This window comes from Branchiostoma floridae, chromosome 10 (genome assembly GCF_000003815.2).
Source record: "Branchiostoma floridae strain S238N-H82 chromosome 10, Bfl_VNyyK, whole genome shotgun sequence".
In the NCBI taxonomy this organism is placed as follows: Eukaryota; Metazoa; Chordata; class Leptocardii; order Amphioxiformes; family Branchiostomatidae; genus Branchiostoma; species Branchiostoma floridae.
The window spans coordinates 657,063-668,960 of record NC_049988.1 but is presented as its reverse complement, the minus strand read 5'-3'; the positions used below and the strand labels follow the sequence as shown (position 1 = coordinate 668,960).

The window sequence follows — 11,898 nt, the reverse complement described above, 5'->3', positions numbered from 1 at the left end:
TAACGTAATCAGATAAGTTCTGGTGCAACAAACAATGGCAGAAATAGTGACAGAGTAAGAATTTTAGGACTGGGGATTATATATACATTCTAGAAGAAAAAAAATTGGCCGAGTATTCTTTTTTAAAATGCAAACTGAAGACATTTTACATACTACATGAACTAGTTTCAGAGTTGCAAAGTTGCTTAACTTATAGAATAAGGATATTGTGTAGAGAAAATGACATATTTGCTGAATGGATGTCAATCTTCTTGCAGATCTGTCTTAAAACTTGTAATGAGCAAACCCTTCCATATCCATAAAGGTGGACCATTCCTCCAAATACTCTTCTATGAGACTGACATGTACTTACTCCAAACCTTAGGTACAGGCACATTGCACAGAAAGACTGTGGAATTATATAAAGTGTAAAGTCATATTTTCTCTGTTTTCTTTCAATTCTTTTAACAAGAAATAAGCACACAAAAACTTGCATACTGCTACTACTAGTCAAGAATTACTGTTTAATAGTAAAAAATCAGTTACTCAAATGCCAGTAGGCAATGTGTACTTGCCTGGTTAAACAGATAAAATAAAACTGAAACTCACTGTTTAAAAAAAAAAAAACTTCCAATGAACATCGAAAGTGCTTACATGAAGGTGGACCATTTCTGAAGAAGCTTTGCTGAGAGGCAGGAGACTTCTTCTGTTCCCCCTGGTCCTCCTGAATCCATGTCTCCTCATCTTTCTTCTCCTCCTGCCCATCACTGTCAGCATCTTCAGCTTCCTTCTCTTCCACAGCTCCTTCTTCAGGGTCCTTCTTAGTAACTTCTGGGTCAGATGTTTCTTCTGGATTCTCCTTGGTGTCTTCTTCACTACCATCTGGTGCCTCCCCAGTGCCATCTTCAATTTCTCCTTCTGAGTCTCTTGTTTCTTCATCAATTGCATCCTCCTGGCCTCCTGAATCTGAGTCCGAAGAAAGTATTCATTCAGTAAGTATCTAGTACACAAAAAAGTCATGCTGATATTGCCTTCCACTGGCAAACTGGAACTGGCAACTGCTGAGTGACCATCTCAATAAGTATCTTGAAGACAGATTTCATTGAAGAATTATGAGGTTGTCATGCTTTGTTATCATTCTAAATCATTCTTTTACATCATGTGTCTTGTGAATCATGCGTCAACATAATTGTATAAGATTTTCAAAAGAAGATTGACTCACTCTTTGCCATTTGATAACAGGCATCCGTCAACAAAACTTGGAACCCATGATCAACATTGAAAACTTTGTAAATCCTAACTGAAGGAATCAGAAGTGTTGCCTCTCATACTTACTGTGCTAGGGGGCATTGCACAACAATGAAACTACAAAAGACTTTTAGTCTACCCAGAAAATAAGGGAAAGGGTTGAGCTTCATCTTCCAATAACATTTCTAGACATGGTGGATAACAACTTACTGCAATGGGACTACCTTCAATTTTACAATAAACTCACCACCGTCTTGTTCCTTATCATCCTGTAGAAGACTGATGGTTTCCCTGACAGCCTGAGCCAGCAGCTTGTACTCCTCATCAGTTAGGTCCTCCAGTCGTATGGTACCATCCAACAGGCTGTTCAGCTCTTTTCCTACAACAAGGGTTCAAACAGAATACATCAGGTGCATGTGGCAACAATAACAGTTAGGTCCTCCAGTCGTATGGTCCCGTCCAACAGGCTGTTCAGCTCTTTTCCTACAACAAAGTTTCAAACATTCTACATCAGGTTCATGTGGCAACAATAACAGTTAGGTCCTCCAGTCGTATGGTACCATCCAACAGGCTGTTCAGCTCTTTTCCTACAACAAGGTTCAAACATTCTACATCAGGTTCATGTGGCAACAATAACAGTTAGGTCCTCCAGTCGTATGGTCCCATCCAACAGGCTGTTCAGCTCTTTTCCTACAACAAAGTTTCGAACATTCTACATCAGGTGCATGTGGCAACAATAACAGTTAGGTCCTCCAGTCGTATGGTCCCATCCAACAGACTGTTCAGCTCTTTTCCTACAACAAAGTTTCGAACATTCTACATCAGGTGCATGTGGCAACAATAACAGTTAGGTCCTCCAGTCGTATGGTCCCATCCAACAGGCTGTTCAGCTCTTTTCCTACAACAAGGGTTCAAACAGAATACAGTCAGGTTTATGTGGCTACCAGAGGGTGATCACTAATCTTATGTCATACCTGGTCCGTGACAACGTTCGATAGGGACCAGGTGATAAAAAGTTGTATCACACAGGCTTCCATCGAACATCGAACACTTCGACGTGCTCTAGCCATGCTGAGTGCGGCGCGATCGAAAATTCAGTAACCTGATTCGGACATTAGAATTGCTGTTGCAACTGTTTTTGTTCAATGACACCAAAATTTTCTCAACTTCTAGGCATTTTGTATCGAAATATGTGTTTTCTCAGATGGGGATGACATAAATAAAATACAACACGGAGTATTCCGCATCACCCTTGGTCCAAGCCCTCCCGCAGGTCGGATCACCCTCAGGACTTTGGCTGTAGAGCGATCATTCCCGCGGTCGTTTGTAACGTACATATACATGTGCTACAGGTAATTTAATGTCCAGATATTCAAAATTTGCAATCTGGGCACTGATTGGCTTGAGCTAAATAAGGCAAGTTCATTGATATCATTCTGAAAGCAAGATGGCCCCAACTGTAAGAATCTGAGGCTGTTTTATTATATTATGTACACATTATATAAAATCTAATAATTTTTAAAGTCAGGTCATAAATAACGTGCTATTTCTGCATGCAATTTCAAATTGAATTAAGAGCCTATTAGTCTAAGAGCAAAAAAGTGTGGATAGAAGTACTATACGTATTTTGTAGGAGATGTCAATGGCTTCTTACCCACAAGAGATAGAAGCATGTCAGCATCAGGAGTGGGAATGATGTCATCATCTACAGGGTCTTCTCTAGACTCTATTTCATCACCACCACCACCGAACACCATGCCAGCTTCTGTTAGCGGTTTAGTAGCCGTTGTCGTCATGTCCGCATCCGAGAAATAGTCTTGCCATTTTGGCACGGCGACTAACTTCTCGTCGGGTACACCATCCTCATCCATACCACCGCCACCAAAATCTCCCCACACCAACCTATTCCCATCACCTTCACCACGGTTAGGAGAATTTACACCTTCATAGTCGTAATACGAGCCGTCGCCACCTTTTTTGACGTAGTCATCGTTGGGCGTGTCGATGTCGTTGCCGTAATACTGAACGATGGTGTTCAGTAGCGTTTTCAGCTTGGCTCGGATCTCGGGGTCGTCCAACCAGGAGTTGACAAACTCCTCGCTACGGTCATCTCCCAGGATGCCTTGCTGCCCTGCCTGCCACTGTAGGGCTTCTTTCATATGCCTCTCTTCCACTGCCTGCTAAACAGGAGAAAATTACAACTCAGTCAAGGAAGAGCTGAGAACTTCTGATTCAGTCTGCTACAGTAACTGTTCAGTTATTTTTGCAGAGACTTTTACAGAAGATGTTTTTGCAGACTGTAGACTTGTGCTTGAAACAATTTTCACACTGTAGAAATACTATGAAAAGCATATTCATAGTGTCATGGCTTTGAGGAGCAAATATTTCATGAGTTACAGTATTACGACATCAAAACTAATAATTTATATTCAGTAAAAAGGAATTTCATCTGAACAAAAATGTAAAATTGTACTTAAGAATGGTCAGACCAAATTTCAGATTTACATAAAATGTACTTACATCCAAAATGTGTGAATGACAAAGATATCCATTTCAAAATATTGAAACAAAGTGAATTTGAATATTGTTTGTAGTTACCATGTTGAATCATCAACTTGCCATGTTCTGGAAATACATATTTATCTGGACAAACATACAGTATCTCCTTTTCTTACCCTGCAAAAGGTCTTTTTTACTATTAATACCTGCTCCAGTGCCCTTTCCCTATCCATGAGATCCAGGTACTGTTTATTGAGCTGATCTACCATCTCCTGACGTCTCTTCTCCACCCCTGTACTCAGCTGGGCTGCCCCAGGGTACAGCTGGCCCAGGTAGGGATCAGCCTTGCCTAGGCTGTCATACCCTTCCTGGTTGCCAGGGGGCTCTGCTACATAGTCCTGATGTATTCTATTGGAAGAAGCAGAGGAAACACTATTGTTTGAACACAAAGTGCATCTTGTTAAAAGACATTATCTTTGAAATTGTCCTGACTTTTCTGCAAGACTTACAGCCAAGTGTTGAAATAAAAACACGGTTTTGACTCCGAGAATTTAAAATTTTTTATGTAAATGGTTAATGTCAGGAGTTGAATACTTTTGTTCTGTAAGGCTTGAACTTATTTGTAAATTTGTTTTAAAAAAGTCTTATGAATAAATAAAAATAATATAAATAACGTGTTTACTGAATATTTCGACAAGACAGAAATATAATTTTCAGTCCCAGTCTATCATTTAATGCGTTTGTTTCCTTTGCAAATGGGTCGACTTCATATGCTTTCACATATTCCTCTTAGAAATCTACTATCATACCAAGTCTGCTATTTTCTACCATGTGAATTGTCATATATTATATATCACCATTTGAGTTTGGATCAGAGTTGGTCCTAAGACAGATTCCGATCACAATCTGTACTTGTCTAGCAGAATCGCCAATGGTCCTAGGACAGAACCCGATCGCAGCCTATCCTAGGACCAACTCTGATCGTGATCTGTCCTAGGACAATTGGCGATTGTCCTGGATTGTGATCTCTATACTGTGACATATGTCATGTGATATATATTCTTAGATAATCTGCAATCTAAAAACGTTTTTAAAACTGCCATTAAGTAAGTCCCTCACATTGAAAATCAAACATAATGAATAAGTTAATACCTGTTGAGGTGACCACCTATGGTGGCTTGTGTGATGTCCTCTCTCCAACCGTACCCATCAGTCACCAGTTCTGTGATGTCATCCCGGAGATCCTTCAGCTGCTGACTGGAGGGGTTGTAGGAGTAGATGGCTTCTACTGGGTCCTCCTGACAACTCCCAAACAAGTTATCTGGGAAAAATAGGAATTGTCAAATTGAGGTATTACATGTATGTTCCGATGATTTGAATTTGCTGAGGAAACACACCTCTGTAATAGGGCCTTCACACTGAAACTGAATCAGCAGGAATCAAGCAGAACCAGCTGGAATGAAGTATTTGCAAAATTTGTGCCATAATCAGGGCAATTCCAAATGAACCTTATATCCCCCCTTTACACGAGAAGGAATGAGGCAAAATGCCGTCAGAATGAAAATTCTTTTGTATTCCTGAGAATTTGTAGTGTATTCTAGAAATTCTCACTGCATTCCAGATATTCTTTTGGCCACATTCTGGCAGGATCCGAAGTGGCTTGCCGTTTTGGTTCTCTATCGAATGAGATAAGAATGTCCCGAATAATGTTGTTATGTCACAGAATGAGGTCATACTGCAGTTAGAGTTAAAATACACATACATGTAGAATACTCTTTGAATGCCCTTCGATATTTCTCCACTTCAAATGCACCTCAAAAGTGTTCAGCATGTCTTTCGGGCCAGCCCAAACAATGGGCACAAATATCTGGAATGCAGTGAGAATTTCTAATCTGGAATGCAGTGAGAATTTCTAGGACACACTACAAATTCCCAGGAATAGAAAATAATTTTCATTCTGATGACATTCCGGCTCATTCTTGCTCTTGTTTGAAACGAATCCTTAATGGACAGATAAGACCCTCACCGAACTCAATTCATGCAAGCATTAGGCTAATGGATATCTAATTCATTTCAGGTCAGAGGTTAACATGACTTTTACCGTAACAATGCAATCAAAGGGACTGTATGAGGCCAGTGTATTCACAAGTATTCTTCATATATATCACAAAGTATTTGTCTTAAATACATATAATATATGATATAATATACAATGTATAATGGGTTTTCTCTGCTTCTGCTTTATGGTTTTAGAAACCATTCTATGTCATGTCTATGTTACTTGTTAGGCACTGCATCCTGGACAAAATATATTACAGAGGCATACTTTACATCATTTTAAGTCCTAACAAGTCTTTGCATATATTTTACTTTTACTTCTACTGAGCACTTTTTTTATAGAATTGAAAGAAAAAAAAACAGACACAAACTTTACTTAAATTTTAAAGAATGTCAAATGAATATGGAATTCACATGGACTTGGATATATGCATTTGTGTGACCCCATCCTAAGGAGGGTATCCGTAAGGTCAGAGCAGGGTTGTAGCCAGCCTGAAATCATTTTCAGTCCCCTCGATTTTGAATCAGAAAGAACGAGACGTCGAGCCTAAGGGGATCCCCTGAAATATTTTGAAATCTAGACCCTCTGAAGACCAATTTGCTGCATTTTGAGATGTAGATTTTGCTGGTAGACTAAGCTGTTCATCTGTTCGGTGAAAAATTACACAGGAAGAAAGTTTTTTTTATATCTTTACTGACTTTACATATAGATTTTTGTCCATTACAGAGGACGGAATGGGCAAATTTTTTTCAGTCCCCAGCTGCAAAATTCCTTCAAAGGACTGAAGGACGGGTGCTGGCTACATCCCTGGGTCAGAGTAACAATTTCATGGTCTAGAGGCAGGGTTGCTAAGAACTGGAATCTGTCAGTCAGTCTATACAGACTGTGACACTACGCAAAAAGAAACTACACAATGTAAGCGGCAGATAAGACTACAATGAAAAAATGTACAAATTGAATACAATACACTACAACACAACAACTGGAATATGCACTCGAAGTACGTCTAATTGGAGCTCAACCTTTCTAACACTTCTGGAACAGATGGCAGCAAACCCTATGATGTATTCTAAGCAGTGGTGAGAGTCCTTATATGGGCAGTGATGGACCTCTTACTATTCCTCAAATGTTGTTTACAAAAAGTGTCTGACAGTACAAGGCATCTCATTAAAGTAAAGATCAGGGTAAGGGGTTGTAGCCAGCATCCATCCTTCCGTCCTTTGACAGAATTTTGCAGCTGGAAATGGAAAAAAAATTGCCCTTTCCGTCCTCTGTGACAGACAAAAATCAATATGTTAAGATCATACAATAAGAATGTCTTCCTTGTGTAATTTTCACCAAAATAGATGTCGTGGAGCAGTTAAGTCTACCAGCAAAATTTACATCTCAAAATGCAGGAAATAGTGTTTTAGAGGGTCAAGATTTCAACATTTTCTGGGCAGCATGCCCCCGAATTCCCCTAGAAGATTGCCACTTCAGCTCGACATCTCACACCATGGGTACTCGATAGGATTCAAAATTCGAGGGGATGGAAAATGACTTTAGGCTGACTACAACCCTGGTCATAAGATCATTAAGTAACAAATGAATGTAACGTCCAAACTGATCATAGCAGACTTTTGCACAAGCTTATTGTCAAGTAATAACCAAAAAGGGACATGTTGGTAAAAATGGGGAGAAATGTAATTTAGAAGTGTGACAAAAAAAATTCAAAATTGTCATTTCTGAGGGGACTTTATGTTACAAAAACTAATAGTAAAAGACTACTTTTGCTATGTTACAGTTCATGGTTGCAACAATGGTGTACACTCCAAAAATGCATTTCAAGTTGAGTTGAGTTGAGTTTATTATGATCCACATTTAGCCTCCTCAGAGGCTATTCTTCCTGTGGTCATGGTCACATACATATTTACACATTACATACAGTTAAAAACATACAAAGTAATATACATAGCAGTTGTAACACAATTTCTCATCATCGATATTTACAGTCCAATTTTGCAGTCCAATACTTGCTAGTTGCTGTTCCATAACTGTGACATTCTGTACAGGAAACGTCTTTTCTGAGAGTTGGATTTTGGTTTTGGTAGTCTGATCGTGTTCATTGAGCGTGTTCGGTAGTTGTGAATCTGAGACTGAAAGGTGATTTTGTCGTGCAGAGCTTTTGGTTGTTTGGTGAGCATTATTCTTTTGAAAGTGGCAAGGCTTTTCTGTTGAATCCTGTCCCTTACAGTCAGCCAGCCTAAGGTCTTCAGCATAGAGTCCACATGTGTGTAGCGATCGCAACCAAGAGCAAGTCTTGCGGCCCTGTTCTGAACCACCTGTAGTCTTCTTATGTTGTTCTGTGTTGTGTTCCCCCAAACGGAGCAGCAGTAGTCTATATGTGGAATTATCAAGGCGTTAACTACGGCTATTCTCTGCTGACGTGGTAATAAGTCCTTAACTCTCCCCACCTGTGCCAAGCTTCTGTTGCACTTCTTAACTATTTGAGTTACGTGGCTGTCCCATGTGAGGTTTTGGTCAAGGTGCAGTCCGAGTAGCTTTACTGTGGGGCATTGTTCCAAACGTTGCCCCCTAAGTTCCAGCTCCAAAGGTGGCGCTTTCCTGGTTTTCTGTGCTGTTCCCACAAGCATCACTTTGGTTTTTCTATTATTCAGTTTTAGCATGTTTTCATCTGACCATGTTGCCAACCTTTCTAGGTCTATTTTGGTTTCTGTTCTTATATCATCCAATGTGTGTCCTCGCGTGTGAATCGTGCTATCATCCGCATATTGGTCTAATAATCCATTCTGTACCACCTCCGGCATATCATTTACATATATGTTATACAGCTGTGGTCCTAGGCAGCTGCCCTGTGGTACCCCACAGTGCAAGGTTCTCTGCTTGCTGTAGGCCCCATTTGTATATACTTGCCATTTGCGGTTCGTCAGGTACGATTCAGTCCAGGACAGCGCATCTTCAGTGAACCCGTACGTCATCAGCTTCTTTAGAAGAAGAGCGTGGTCTACTAGATCAAATGCTGCGCTGTAGTCTAGTAGGACTACCGCTGTAGTCTAGTAGGACTACTACTGTCAAGACTTACATTATCAAACATTAAACGGTATAAAAGACCAAATACCTTCTGTGTCACTGACGAAAGATAGTGGATACTATCTAAAGCCCTGAAACCTTAAACCATTTCCAAAATCATATCCAGTTGCTTGAAATTGAACGAATGGTTTTTGGCAAACGTTGAACTATTCTCTACATGTAGGAAATGTTGTACTGTAGCTACCATTATGTTCCCAATGGTGCTGTGCTTATTCTTGAAACACAAAACAGCAATCGGAAGGCAATTTGCCAAACCCAATATTAGCACGATTATTGTGGTCTATTCCCAGGACATGTACGTGCCATGAATTTCACATGAACCAGTGCTGGACAAAGCATCCCAAATTAGTTCATACTACACTCGTAAATGCAGAAACAGTTTTGGAGGTGGCCGCTTCACCGCAAACTTAAAACCGTCGCAAACATTTTTCATGGCAGTAAGAGACTATAGTGCAGGGCTCTAGCCAGCGTCCGTTTTCCCGTCAATTGACGGAAATTTGCTGCGTGTGACGGAAAAATTTCAAAACTAATCCGTCAACTTTGACGGACAAAAATCTGATAAAAGCTCCTTGGTGGAAGCTTCATGTACAAGCTGCTTGGAGACGCCGTCCACGGTCGTAAAAGCCACACAATGTTTGTATTGCTATTGTTATGATTGTTGACAATGTGTGTTGGTGCTCTTTCGCATACGATAATCTCATTAAAAACCCATTTTTCAAGGTCTCAGTTCAGTCTCTCTAACTCCTGGAATAGTGTTTTCGCGACAATGGGAATTGGCTGACGGAAAAAAATGTCGACCTGGCTAGAGCCCTGCTATAGTGCATGGTGCTAACGCGAACTTAAAACCACCGCGAAAAGTCCCTTTTCCCACTACCGCAAAAGTAAATTCCCACAAACTTAAATGCATTATTTTACAGTTTCTTCCCAAATGCACTTACAGTAAAAGTATAAATACTCCATGTTTAGAGAGGCAATATACAAAAGATATGAGAGAATGTACAATCCTACCATCAACAGGAAAGGTAGCCAAAGGGTTGAACGTTTGGTCACTCTGAACCAAGCCCTCCCACCCCCAAAAAGAAAACGAATTAGCATCAACTTGGCTTGACTTTGTCTCATTTTTGTTACCTATTGGACTATCTATATTGTATAATTTGTCCTTATCTCATTTGCATATCAATTCATACTCTTCAACAGATCTAGCTCAGTGCCTCTCGTAAAATGCAGTAGATCCTACCTGAAATGTCTGACCCTTTCATAAGTCATATCCAGTTGCTTGAGTAACTGCTACTTGGCATATCTTATTACCTCCATTGACATATATTGTATCGATGCAATGTAATTCACATGTGCCTGCATGTGACTGTACAACAAAAATGTGCCACACTAACAAGTACACATGCTGCCATATGCATGTGGGTCAATTTCTATCTTGTGAAACCGATGATGTGAGCCTTTATGGACTCAAAATCTAGTTAAACCACCTACAGTATATATCATCAAATTCAAAAATGACTCTTGTCCTGCTGTCCTTTATTTTTTCTCAGTACTGTAAAGCTGCACATGGCAGAAAATTTAGTCTAGTTCTCATAGCATTTCAAAAGATTATATTCCCTGATTTCAGTTGTAGTACTCTTGTAATACTCAGGGCTCGAAATACTTTTTTCTGCATACCTGCACTGGTGCAGGTAATATTGAAAAGTACCTGCACCAGACAAATTTTACCTGCACCACTCTGAATCTAATAAGTATGGATCATACTTGTTCTGGAACCATTGCTATTTTTCAAAATACTTTATATATGTGGTAACAGTCAATGCAGCTAATAACAATCCATATACACCTGCATCATAGGACATTTATGTATAAAACCCAGTACATGAACCAGTGCAGGTTAGGTGCAGGTAGACACCAGAAATACTTGCACAGCTCCAATTTTACCTGCACTAACCTGCATATGCAGGTGGTATTTCGAGCCCTGAGTACTATATGTTGGATAGGGAGACGTGATTACGGATTAGTGCTTAAAATTGTAAAGGTTTTAAGATTTTCAATGAAAAAGCAACTAATGCAATGGAAGGAAAAACAGAGTTAAAACAAAACATACAACAGTTTGTAGAAGCAATCCCTGAACAGTCCTGCAGTACTGAATATTTAATTCACATTTTCTAATGGTGGAATGTTATCACATAGATTGTCGCAATTTTTTGGGAAGTGTTTATCATAATAGATCTTTCACAGACCATGCAAAACTGATCTGATAAATTCAAGCAATAAATTTAAGTTGGCAGCATAAAAATCTGTTGTACTGTTGAAGATACGAATAATATGATGGTATCTTTAAGGTCGCAATTGAAGCTATAGACATCAGAAGGAAAGGCAGTGTTTGTGAGAGACTGTTAAAAGAGTTTTCTAAAACTGAAAAATTAATAACATTACAAACATTTCAGGATATGCAGATTGATTCAGATTTTGTCCTAGACAACCCTCTACATCAGCACATGTACCAAACTAAATACTATGATAATATCATCATAATAATCATAAGGATCTCCAACAGAAAGCTGTTGTACAGAATAACCAAATTTTCAGCACCATCGACAGAGCATGGAATCTATAAGTTCTAGAATGTAGATAATACAAAGAGTTGAGCTAGTGCCAGTATGAAAATGTTACTTTTTACTGGCCTGGATTTGGGACAGAATAGAAAATGAACACATTACATAACAGCACATATAGGCGGTTACATGTTACTGGTTCAAGAAAATAACAAGAGTAGAGTGGAGTTTATATGCATTTTCATATTTATAGACACATTTACATATTGATACAATATGCTGCTAATTCAACATTCCTGCTGATTACATTGAAATAAACTTAATGTAATTATAATTTTCTAGTGCCACTTATAATTAAAAAAACATTATCCACGGCAAAATAATATAAATATGATATAGTACTATAATCAGGTCCAGGCCTTGTGCAAAAAAAGACTACATCAGAACTAGAAGAAACAGATCAGT

General features: G+C 39.2%; 1 protein-coding gene across 1 annotated transcript in view; it reads right to left on the bottom strand.

Annotated features, from left to right (window-relative positions):
• The window catches only part of LOC118423909 (receptor-type tyrosine-protein phosphatase N2-like), a gene marked incomplete in the record, with an annotated part of 95,991 nt that overhangs the window by 71,890 nt on the left and 12,203 nt on the right, over positions 1 to 11,898 (bottom strand). The window contains 5 exon segments of the mRNA XM_035832220.1: positions 634 to 945; positions 1,475 to 1,606; positions 2,882 to 3,407; positions 3,933 to 4,134; positions 4,879 to 5,047. Of these exon segments, the coding sequence (XP_035688113.1) occupies positions 634 to 945; positions 1,475 to 1,606; positions 2,882 to 3,407; positions 3,933 to 4,134; positions 4,879 to 5,047 (1,341 nt within the window).